Source organism: Macrotis lagotis, chromosome 2 (genome assembly GCF_037893015.1).
Source record: "Macrotis lagotis isolate mMagLag1 chromosome 2, bilby.v1.9.chrom.fasta, whole genome shotgun sequence".
In the NCBI taxonomy this organism is placed as follows: domain Eukaryota; kingdom Metazoa; phylum Chordata; class Mammalia; order Peramelemorphia; family Peramelidae; genus Macrotis; species Macrotis lagotis.
In genome coordinates this window covers 42831430-42844507 of record NC_133659.1, presented here as the reverse complement: position 1 = coordinate 42844507, position 13078 = coordinate 42831430, and the positions used below count along the sequence as shown (strand labels likewise).

General features: G+C 36.0%; 1 protein-coding gene across 1 annotated transcript in view; it reads left to right on the top strand.

The window, feature by feature from the left end:
• Positions 1–12128, top strand: part of LOC141510977 (calcium-activated chloride channel regulator 1-like) — a 31006-nt gene extending 18878 nt beyond the window's left edge. Inside the window, exons 9-14 of the mRNA XM_074220345.1 lie at positions 320–426; positions 2305–2520; positions 3191–3452; positions 8449–8613; positions 10465–10701; positions 11539–12128. Coding sequence (XP_074076446.1) covers positions 320–426; positions 2305–2520; positions 3191–3452; positions 8449–8613; positions 10465–10701; positions 11539–11918 — 1367 coding nt within the window. The 3' untranslated portion in view covers positions 11919–12128. The remainder of the gene's footprint in view (positions 1–319; positions 427–2304; positions 2521–3190; positions 3453–8448; positions 8614–10464; positions 10702–11538) is intronic.
• Positions 12129–13078: the final 950 nt, after the last annotated feature.

Genomic DNA, 13078 nt, shown 5'->3' with positions numbered 1-13078 from the left:
CATCGATTTCTGGACCACTGATTTGGCTCCTTGTTGGTCTTTTTTATCTTTTCCCAAGACCTGGTTGTGTTCTAGAATTTAGATAAAAAAGTCTTTAATTATTGTATAATATATATATATATATATATATATATATATATATATATATATATATATCATAAGACTGAATATTTCACATTTACCTCCTAGAATTAGGCTATAGAATGGCAGCAGTTTATGAACCAGTGTGAAACGTCATGAAAAAATTACCTTTGGCAAATTTGTTACTTTATCACTCTCCTGTGCCAATTTAACTTTTGGTAATGTAATCCAACTTTAGGGGGTCTACGGACAGCTGCTACAGACAATGCTCAGAACAATGGGCTCATTGATGCCTTCAGTGCCCTCTCCTCAGGAAATGGAATGATCACTCAAAGGTCTATCCAGGTAAGTTTCAATTTCTCATATCCCATGATGCTATTATATAGGATCATCACATTCTAGGTTCAGAGATTTAGAATTTTTAAGGACTTTTGAGTCCTGCATCAATCATACATCAAATATATGAAGTTGGGAGAAATCTCAGAGACATCCAGTCCAGATATCACATTTTATAGGTGGAAAAACTGAAGAAAATGAACTTGCCCAAGGTCATGAAGGTGATGAGTGGCCATGAGAGGACAGGAATTTTAATCCCTTGACTACATCCAGCATTCTTTCCCCTGCACCATGCTAGCTGGGACATTAGAATCAAGGGGGATTGATCATATAAATAAAAGGGATATTAAGCATCTACTATATGACAAGAAGAATTTTCAAATATTTTTTCATTCAATCTTTACAACAACTTGAGAACGTAGGAGTTATTGGTATCCCCATTAAGAGGTTAGGTTACTTGCCCAGGATCACATAATAAGTTTTGGAGGTAAAATTTGAATTTCTGACTCCAAGTCTTGGGCTATTTCTATTGTGCCACTAACTTGGAGTAAAAAGTTTCATGTGAATGATGATACTGCAGAGTATTAAGAAGAGAATTAGAGGAAAAGAAGAAACCAGCACCTATTGTAGACAGCCTTCTCAAGTAGTTGAACTGCCAAAGGGAGAAGAGGTATGGGATGATAGCTAGAGGGGACGGACAGATCAAATGAAGAGTTTTGAGAATGGGTCAAGACATGGGGATGTTTGGAGTAGAGAAGCAGGAATCAAACAGACAAGGAGATTGAAGATAAATTGGAGTCTCAGAATGATGAAAGGGATAAATGCTGGAGAAGAATTAGATTTCTTGTGCATGGGAAGGATTATACTTTGGCAAGAAGGACTGCCTCTTCATAAGAGACCTGGTGAAGAAGAGAGTAAGAAGCATATGGGAGATGTGACATGAAGAAGGTGGTAGGGGGAGAGAAGGGTGCTTTCAATGAATGGCCTCAGTTTTTCATTGAAATATGAGACAAGATTTTCAGATTACAAAGTGAGGAAGAGGTTTGGAGGTTTAAAGAAAGATGAAGAGGTAGAACCTTTGAGATGAGTAGGATAGTGCGTTCATCAGAAGGAATAAGACAGGACTATAGCACAGGTCACATCACTGAGAAAGGGTGGTTCTGTGCAAATGAATCTGGATTTGGAATCTGCTGACCGTTTCCCTGAGATTATCTTCTATTTGTACTGTATGTATCTTACATGTAACTTTTTTTTAATTTTCAAATTGTTCCCACCCCCTAATGAGATGTGAACTCCTTGTGGGCTGTGACTGCTCTAAATCTTTGTGCCTTTGCTCAAGATAGACCTGCTACTCACTAAAATATTGTCTATCTTCTCTGCTGAGATGCTGACTCAAAATCAAGGAACTGAACACAAGAACTTTGTTTACATGAGTTTAATTCTTCCCCCACTCAAAGGAAGGAATTTGATTTAGTAGGGAAATTGAGGAGAAAAAAGAAGGGGGGGGAGGGAGAGTGAATGAATGGAACTTGAGTATCAAAACTTGAGGTCAAAAATAAGGGATCTCCCTAGAGCCCTCCTTTGTAATGACTTTTGTATCAGGAATATTATTCATTCACATTTATATAACCAATAGCACCTGTCTCCTCTATTGATCATCACATCTCCTAATGGATGCTAGCCAAAAGGATAGGGAAGGGTTCTCTAATTTAATTGTCAGGGAGCCTCCAGGTAAGAAAATTCTCTCTGCCAATGCAAACTGGTTCCTTGGTGACAATTCACAGATTTTTTCCCATTGATATGTCCTTCAGATTAGCTACAACATAATACCTTGATGACTTTCCCTTGTCCCAAACAATAAATATTTTGTTATATTTTTTTCAACAGCTTGAAAGTAAAGGAGCCACTGTGAAGAATGGGGAGTGGATGAATGGCACAGTTATCATTGACAGCACAATTGGCAATGATACTCTCTTTCTTGTCACGTGGACAGTACAACAACCCCAAATGATTGTCTCAGATCCCAATGGGAAAATTTATAATACTTTTTCAGTGGATACAAACTCCAAAATGGCATACCTCCAAATACCAAATACTGCCAAGGTGACAAATCAGTTTTTTCTCTAGAGTTTGCTTAAACTTTTCAGGAAATGGAGTCAAGATTTTAATATTAGCATTATAACTTTATAACTATTCTTGAGTGACAATAGGGTTTTTTAAAACTAAAATGCTTTCACTTATTCCATGACTACAATTGACTACTTTAAAAAGTGTACTGTAACAACAAAGGAACTTATAACAGATAGCAAAAGAGTAGAAATTGGGCTGGAACATAAGGAAGGTTACTAGGGCAGGCCAGGAAATTATGGAACCATATCTTGTTGCTGTGAGTATACTTATGACATCGTATCTCCCCATCCAAAATTTAAGAACCTAGGTATTCTGGCATCCAAAATCTTTGCCTTGCTTTTGAGGAGAAAGGACTATGACAGGAGCATGCCTTTCAGATCACATTTTTCATAGCAAAGGTTTCAAAAATAATTGGAATCACACAGAAAGTTTTTTTTAGATGCTGCACTCATAGGAAAGACTAGTTTGAAAATGACTGTCACACTAACAGAAAATGAAAATCATACACACTCTATAACATAGTTTTCTTCAACTTCCCTAGTATAAATCAAATAAGGTGTTCAGATAGATAATGGAAGACAGAGAAAGAAGGTAGAACAGGTCTTAACAGTTTTGTTTTAATGAATTCTACTGGAATTTTCAGATTGGAAGTTGGTCTTACAGCCTTAAGTCAAATGCACAAACTCTGACCCTGACAGTATCCTCTCGTGCTGCCAATCCCACCATATTCCCCATTACAGTGGATTCTAAAATGAATAAAGACACCAGCAGCTTCCCTAGTCCAATGGTTGTTTATGCAGAAGTTCGTCAAGGATCCCTGCCTATTATAGGAGCCACTGTAACAGCGCTCATTGAATCAGTTGATGGAACAACAATCACTCTGGAACTTCTGGATAATGGTGCAGGTAACTCATCCCCTACCCAATCCTCCAGGTTCTTTCTCTTTTAAGAAAGTATGATTTTTTTCTTTTTTTCATAGTATTTTTCCAATTATATATAAAAACAATTTTTTAACATTCTTTTTTTCCCACATTTTCTCCTTCCCTCTCTCTTTACCCTCAAATTTCCCCAAGACAGTAAATAATTTGATATGTTACATCTATGCAATCATCTAAAACCTATTTCCATATTTCATGTTGTGAAAGAAGAAACAGTTTGCAAAAAATTACACTTTCCAAAAGGAAAAAAAAACATGAAAAAAATCTTTAATGCTTTGATCTGCATTCAGACTCTATCATTCTCCTTGTCTGGATGTAGAAAGCCTTTTCGAACATGTGTCTTTTGAAATTGCCTTGGCTAATTGTATTGCTGAGAAGAGCTAATTCAATCATCGGTGATAACACAATGTTGATGTTACTATATACATTTTTCTGTTTTTGCTTACTTCACTTTGTATCTATTCTTTGAAATCTTTAAAAAAATTTTGAAATCTTCCTCCTCATTTTTAATAATATTTCATCATATTCATATATCAAAACTTCTTCAGTCATTCCCCAGCTGATAATCATTCTCTCAATTTCCAATTCTTTGCCCCCCTCAAAAGCAGCTTTTACAAATATTTCTGTACATGTAGACCCTTTTGTGTCTTTATGATCTCAATGGGACATCTCTAGTGGTATTGCTGGATCAAGGGGTATGCAGTTTGATCGCCATTTGATTGTGGTTCCAAATTGCTTGAATGGTTAGATCAGTTCACTACTCTACCTGCAGTGCATTTGCAACCCAATTTTCCCACACACCCCCCTTCAACATTTGTCATTTTCCTTTTCCATCATGTCAATTGATGTGATAGGTGTGAGATGGTACCTCAAAGTTGTTTTAATTTGCAGATAACTTGAATTTCCTTATCTGAAAAAGGATGCGAAAAGAATTCATATCCTTTGACTATTTATCAATTGATGACTGACTTGTATTCTAATAAATTTGATTCAGTTCTCTCTATATTTGAGAAATGAAACCTTTATCAGAGATGCTTGCTGTTAAAAAAGTTTTCTGAGTTTTCTGCTTTCTTTTTAATCTTGGATTCATTGGTTTTGTATATTATATATAATCAAAATTATCCATTTAAATGCTCTTGATCTTCTCTATCCCTTGTTGGTTATAAATTTTCCCCTTATTCATAGAGTCAACAGGTAAAATTTTCCTTACTCCTCTAATTTGCTTATGCTATTGCCTTTTATGTCTAAATCACATGCCCATTTTGATTTCTTCTTGCCTTATGATTTAACCTATTGGTCTATATCTTGTTACTGTCAAACTACTTTCCAGTTTCCCCTATAATTTTTGTCAAATGTTGAGTTTTTGACTTAGAAACCAGGCTCTTTAGGTTAATCAAACACTAAGTAACTAGTCATTTATTCCTATGTCTTATTTTGCTAATCTATTCCCCTGGTTCACCACTCAATTTCTTAGCTAGAACCAGATTGTTCTTCCCTTATAAAATTCCGTGATATCCTTGACCTTTTATTCTTCCAGATGAGTATTGTTATCACTTTCTCTAATTCTATAAAATAATTTTTGGTGGTTACATTGATTTGCCACTGATTAAGTAACTAAATTTAGGTAGAATTGTCATTTTAATTATATTGACTTGGCCTACGCATTAGCAATTCATATTTTTCTAATTGTTTAGATCTGACTTTATTTGTGTGAAAAGTGCTTTGTTATTGTGTCCATAAAGTTCTGGGGTTTGTCTTGGTAGGTAGATTCCTAAGTATGTCTTACTGTCTACAGTACTTTTTTTTTTAGTTTTTTCAAGGCAATGGGGTTAAGTGGCTTGCCCAAGGCTACACAGCTAGGTAATTATTAAGTGTTTGAGGTCGGATTTGAACCCAGGTCCTCCTGACTCCAAGGCCAGTGCTCTATCCACTGTGCCACCTAGCCGCCCCATGTCTACAGTACTTTTTAATGGAATTTCTCTTTCTAGCTCTTGCTGCTGGACTTTGTGGGTAATATAATAAGAAATGCTGAGGATTTGCATGGGTTTATTTAATATCCTGCTACATTACTGAAGTTGTTAATTTTTTCAATAACATTTTTGTAGATTCTCTAGACTTCTCTAAGTGTACTATCATATCACCTGCAAAGAGTGATAATTTTTTCCTCATTTAGTATACTGCTTTCTTCTTCTCTTTTCAGTTTAGCTGGAATTTCTAGTACACCATTGAGTAATAGCAGAGATAATGGGAATCCTTACTTCACCCCTTGTTTTATGGAGAAGTCTACTAGCTTAACCCCATTGCAGATAATTAGTTATTGATGGCTTTAGATCAACATTACTTATCATTTTGAGAAAAAACTTCATTTATCCCTATAATTCCAGTGTTTTTTTTAATAATAATAAATATTATATTTTGTTAAAAGGTTTTTCTGTATCTTTTGAGGTAGTCATATAATTTTTGCTGTTTTTCTTTTGATATGGTCAGTTGTGCTGAATGTTTGTTTTCCTTATATTAAGCCAGTTCTGTATTCCTACTATAAATTCCATTTGGTCATAGTAACTGATCTTTTGATATATTACTGTAATCACCTTGCTAGTATTTTCTTTAAAATGTTTAAAATATTCATTAGCATTCTTGGCAGAAAATCATCAATACCTTTCATGTTGAAAGAGAAAAGAGAAGAGCCAGGTTCATAATATTTATATTTGAGAAACCTTAAAAAATTAAAATGAAAAAAGCATGATAATATGGAAAGAGTACTGGGCACTCCTTTTGACATGTAATAACAGTGTGACCTTGGGCAACAAAAGTATCATTGGTTCTCAGTTTCTACAACTAAAGGATAGACATTCTAACTCAAGATCCCTGAAAAACAGACTTCATTTTCTTTGAAGGGAATTCTAGGCTTGTGCAAAAGTTTTTTTTCCCTATCCCTTTTCATGAATAAGGAATCTATCCTTTCCTCACCTCTGTTTAGTGAAATCCTTGCTCCCATCTCCTGATTTCTCCAAATAGCTATTTTCTATTCTAATTTTCTCCCCACCAAATTGCTTGCTATATACCTTGCACACACTTTGTATGGAACCTTCACTACTTATCTTTGAGGCTTTCTTCTACTTATCTCCCAAGTTAGACATAATCTCCTTGAGGACAGGGTCTGCTTCCTCCTTACTAATGCATTTCTAGCTTGAATGGAATGAATGTCAACTTCAGGCTTGAGGTTTGGGATAATTGTTCACTTAGAAACATAAATAGCCTCCTGATAACCTAACAAAGACAGGTAACCCTTTTAATCTCAGGGAAAGTGAATAACCTGTGAACAAACAAGCAATCAAGACTCCCCATGGATCACAAAGGAATTTCAGTGTCTTTGGTTGAATGAATCCTTAGCACAATAGAGATGGTCCTATAGAAGACTATAATCAGAAATAAAATAAATTTAAAAGTATTTGTAAAAATAAAATTCAAAGTCATTAGACTATAGGGAAATACTGTAGAGCTGGGCCACCCAAATTTTTCAATGATCCCTGGGAGGAAGGACAATGTTCATATGGACCAAATATTAGCATTACCCTGTTTCTGTTCCTAATTCGTACCCTCCAAGGAATGGGCTATATGGACAGGGTTTCAAAAATGATGTCTCTTTTCTTCCTGGAAATGTTTATGACTATGGAGAAGGGTAATATTATATACATATATATATATATATTATATTATATATTATATATGTATATGGTATTTACTCAATGAAATGTGAGGATCTTAGAGGGATTTATGATATTCCATATCAAGGGCAATACAGAGATAGGTAAACAAGTACAGAGATAGGTAAATTCAAAGTACTCTGGATATGGGAGAGGACAGGGAAGGAACTAACAAGTAAAAGCAATCTTGAGCCCTTGTGTAGCAGATGGAATCTGAGCTATGCTCTGAAGGAAGCTAAGGATTCCAAGAATCAGAAATGAGCAAGGAGCACATTCCAAAAATGGGAGACCCAATGAGGCACTTAAGAAAAGGCAGAGAAGGGAGACATTGAAGAATCTGTCCAGGGCACAGTTAGCCCACCAGTCTGACAGGATGGGAGATCACATGAAAGAGAGTAATAGGAAATAATACTATAAAAAGTATTTTGGTGCCAGATTGTGAAAGGATTTGAAGGACATTCAGGCTTTTTGTAGAGGTAAGAGAGGCAGTGGAAGAGTTTTGCATATTAAGATCACAGGTTCAGATCTGTGGTTCAGGAGTTCTGGTGAGGGAAGAGTCTGGAGGCAGGAAGACCAAGGAGGAGGTTATTGTGTCATTCAAATGCTTGAATTAGGGTAGAGGCTGTGGGGGCAGAGAAAAAGAGGTTGGTGCAAGAGACTATAGTGATAGAACTGACAAGATTTAAATGCTTGGATATGAATATTTAAAGAGAGGGAAGAGACATGGATTCAAATCCTGCCTCTTTTCCTATTTCTTTGATTGTGAAAAAGTCACTTAACTGATCTAATTTCCACTATTCTCTTGTGTATAATGAGTACATATCATCTTTCATCTGTAAGGTGCTGATAACTTTTTAAGAATTAGTTCTCTGCAGGAAAAAAAGAATATATAAAACACTTTAATGTTTAATTTCCATTATGATCTTAAATCTAGACATTTAACCAAATAAATCAAGCCACAATTTGTAGGTATTTCCAAGGTGTAAATTTTTACACTGAAAATTGAACAATCAGCTCTCTCTAGTACAAGCTGCCTCTATAACACCTCATTATATCATTTACCTTAGAGGATTGTCGGGAGATTCCAGTGAGATCCTGTTTATAATAAACTTTGAAAACTCTGGAGTATTTTATAACATGTATTTGTGTATAAAAGTGATGTATATGTCCAAGTCCAATGTCCAAATGCATTTTTGAGAATTTACATATTCATTTATCATGGCAATGATTATTAACTCCTTTATTTCTACATAAAGGTGCTGATGCTTTCAAGAATGATGGTGTCTACTCAAGGTATTTCACAGCTTATAAAACAAATGGTAGATATAGCTTGAAAGTGAGAGCCCTGGGAGGAACAAACACCCAAAGGTCAAGACCCCCAATGAATGGAGCCTTATACATACCAGGCTGGGTGGAGAATGGTAAGAAACTTGCTATATCTTCCAGGTGGTGAGAGGTGGACTTTTTCAATTTCTACTCTATCCTCTACTAGAAATTTCTTGAAATAATAATCTTTTTAAAATTTACCTTTCAGGTATCCAGCAATTCTTACATTATTTCTCCTCAATCCAGACTGATTGTTTTTCTAATGATATATTTCATGTTCTTTTCCATTTTTTTTCATTCTTTTGATTTTGTTTCATTATTTCTTATAAAATCATTCAATTCCCCTTGCCTATTCTAGTTTTCAAGGAGTTGTTTTCTTCTTAAAATTTTAGATCTCTTTTTTCCAATTGGTTGGCTTTCTGTTCATAATTTTCTTGGGAAATTTCCCATAACAAAAATACAGTGCTGTCTTGAGTCTAGGGCAAGGGGATCCAAGTGAATTTTGATATGTCTCAGTTCTCAAATTAAAGATTGTTATTATCTTATAGAATTTGTTAAAGACAGTGGGACTGTTTAACCCAGAGAAGATTAATCTGTCAAATAGTTGGACAGAGGGGCCTCTAGGTTGCGCAGTGGATAGAGCACTGGCCCTGGAGTCAGGAGTACCTGAGTTCAAATCTGACTTCAGACACTTAATAATTACCTAGCTGTGTGGCCTTGGGCAAGCCACTTAACCCCATTTGCCTTGGAAAAAAACTAAAAAAAAAACAAAAACCCAAATAGTTGGACAGACATTCTAAGGAAGAGAGATTAGACTTGTTCTGTTCAACCCCAGAGGAAGAATCAAACTCAGTGGATCAAGCTGCAAAGAGAAAGATTTAGGCTTGATAGAAGGAAAAAACCTCCTAAAATTTAGAGTTTAGTGGAAATGTTGCCTCAACAAGGAAAGTTTCCCCTCACTAGATGGGCTCCCTATCACTGAAGAAATTCAAGTTTAGTCTGGATGACTTCTCAGCATGTTGCAAAAAGGGCTGGGAGGGCTCTTTTTCACATAATATGAATCAGATGGCCCTTTGGGTCCCTTGTAAGTCTGAGGTTCTACAAATCTGCAATTTAGAGGGCACCTATCAAGTGCATCTTTCTGAAAGCACAATATATCTGTCCTACATAGAAATGTCAGTAAACCAACATAATGCAAGGAAGCAGTTCTAGTTGTATATAAAAGGTAAAAAAATTGGATTTGTAAGCCTTAAATATTGCAGTGTTTGGGTAGGAGTAGAAAGGTTAGGGCTAAGTATCACAGCAACTTAGAACTAGAAGGGACCTCTACAGAACTTTGAGACTAACCCATTCCTTGAGCAATACCTCTGCTGTCAAGTAATGGAGCAATTTACAGAAGTCTATTCTACATTAGAATAAATCAAATCATTATGTCCATCCATGTCTCCTGGCTCTTTCCAATATAGCCAAGCAACATAAACCCACTCCCTCCTGCTTCTCAGTGAGTTAGGGAGCATGTTTGATATTTCTAATATTGCCAGTAAATACTACAAACCTCAGAGGCAAGAGAAATCAGTTCACCTGAGGCTGGAGCAAACAGGGATGGCCACCAGGAGGAGGTATACTAAGAAAAAGGATATAAAAGATACAAAAGATTTAATTAGATAGGCAGAAGAAATGGCCTAGCTTTTCCAAATTAGTGATCTCCAGCAAATCTTTTATGAAATGTCTTGGGGGAAAAGAGCTGAGATATTTCCTTTTCTTCCTTTTCTTCTTTGTCTTTGACTCATAACCTGGTCCCTAAAGTTTTGAGGAGATGGCAGTTTTAATGAAAAGCAAAAAGTAAAAGAGGAGGGTGGTCTAGGAGCACTACAATTACGAATAATGAAAATATGCAGCAAGCATGTGTGATTGTGCCTAAAGACCTGAGGCCTTCTTCCATACAGGAGAAGTCAAGATGAATCCACCAAGACCAGAATTAAATGTGAAGGACCTTCAAGGCAAACAAGTGTGTTTCAGCAGAACAGCCTCAGGAGGTTCATTTGTAGCAAGCAATATTCCAAGTGGTTCCATTAAAGATGTATTCCCACCATGTCAAATCACTGACCTGAAGGCTCAGATAGAAGGAGATTACATTAATTTGACATGGACAGCTCCTGGGGATGACTATGATTATGGAAGAGGTAAGTGAAGTTGGGTTTACAAAGTGCCTTCTCTGTGTAAAGCAAAGCAGTAGAACTAGAGAAAGACAGAGTCCCTGCCCTCAAGGAACTTGTTTTCTGTTGGGGAGATACAACAAGAACACAGCTAAATAGACATAATTAGCATACAAAAAGGAGAAAACAGTCACAAGGATCATAGACTCTTTTTTTACTGGAAGGGAACTGCTAGTCTGTCTAGGTCAACTCATGCCTAAACAATCCCCCACAGCAAGTGGCCCTTCAACCATTCTTGAACACCATTGACTGAAAGGGAACCCACTATCTCCCTGGACTCTGAAGAGAGATCAGTTGAAAAAGGTAGGGTTAAAAAGAAAATCAAATTCCAGAAATTCATGCTTTTATACTATATTTTACTAAAATAATTATAACAAAGTTCAAAGAAAGCTTCAAGCTTCAATTGGGGGTTGTATCAGAAAAGAAAGAAGTTTAGAGCCTGGTAGTTGTAGAGGTAGATTTAGGACTAAGAAATGTTCTGCAGAACTAAGTCCCTTTGGAAGTAAATTCAAAACATCCCAGAACTCAGTCTCTTAAGAAATTTCATTAGAAGTATCATTTCCCTCTCTCAGGAGGAATGATCCCTGTGGAGATCTACGCCATGTTTATATGCTTGAGATTTATCATTCAGTCAAGGATGAACATACCAAATCTTAAATGGGATGCTAGATAAGACTATAAATATAGCTTGCCATCTGATCTCTTAGATGGGGAAAACACATTTTTCTTATCTCTGTGATTATTATTACGTTTCAGCTTTATTAAATCTATTCAAATATTATAAGTAGCTTTATCTCCTTTTAGCACAACAGTACATTATACGAATGAGTGAAAGTATTCTTGACCTAAGGGATAAGTTTGATGATGCTCTCCAAGTGAATACTACTGACCTGATACCCCAGGAAGCCAACTCCCAGGAATTATTTGTGTTTCAGCCAAAAGACATCAATCTGGTAAATGGTACCAACATCTACATTGCCATCCAGGCTGTTGATAAAGCAAACCTGAAGTCCAAATTATCCAATATTGCACAAGTATCTGTATTTATACCTCCAGAGGAGACCCCTTGTGCCAGCAGTAATGTCTTTAAAATAGTGTTGAAGTGGTTGGGTGAATTGCAACTGACAATACCTGGGGGCAAGACCTTAGATATAGAGACCCAAAGCTCAGATTTTGAGAAATGAGTATAAAATTCAGTTTTTTTGTCTGGATGGTTCCTTTTCATCCATTTCCCTTTTGATTGTAAATGTTTATCAGATATGTAACTGTGTCGGAAGGATATATTGCTATGTATATGATTAGATGCAAAACATCTGGATGTGCATGTGAAAGATCTATTTAGCTAAATGTGACAATTATCACCATTTTACTATACTGTTCTTTATACTGACAAATAAAGGAAATACTCATTTATTAGTTTTAAAAATGCTTTTTGATTATTTGAATAACTAAGATAATTTTGAATGGCAGTCAAACTTGTCCCTAGAAAAGAGATTCTTCCCTGCCTGTATTGCAGAGGTGGGGAACTGTGGGTATAGAATATTGTCTCTATAATAGTACATGGTTAGTTTTTCGTTTTGTTTAGTTGAACTGCTTTTTTTAGCACTTTAAAAAATATTATAAAGGATGGCTTGCTGGATAAGAGGCAGAGGACAGATATTTTCAGAAAAGTGATATAAAAATTAAAAGACTAATAGAAATAAAGTGAGGTAATTAAAATACAAAGCAAAATAGCAAAATTCTGTTAAATGGCTATTTAATCTTGTTGCTCAACAACAGTTATACCCAGAAGCTATCTATCTACAAGACAGATTCTCAGAGTTGGAAGGAATTTCATTTGGTGTAATCCTTACCCAAGCAGGAATCTCCTCCAATATTACAAGAATTCAAAGAATGCCACTGAAGCTCATATGACATGTAAAACCCAGAGGTTGTTTAAGAGCCTCTCCTGGAAGATAGATAGAAAACCCAAGCTCCCAAGAGCATCTATGGCACCTTTGGACAACTTTCAATTCTTGCTTCCTAGGATTGGCCTATTGAACAAAATGAGCCAAGTCTGACTATTCCACCCTATGATAGTCCCTCATAGATTTGGAGGTCATGATTTAATGGGAAAAGTGCTAGATTTGGAGTCAGAGATCCTGGGTGACATTTTGACTGTTGGGCTCCAGTTTCCTCATCTGTGAAGTATTGTGGTTGTATGCAAAGGTCCTTTTCAGTGCTAGATCTGTCATCTTGTCTACCCATAAAAGTCTTTTCCAAACTAACCAGTCCCATTTCCTTCAAGTGAGCTTCAAATAGCAAAGTATCTATTCCCCAACACTTCTTTTAGACTTCCTTCAAC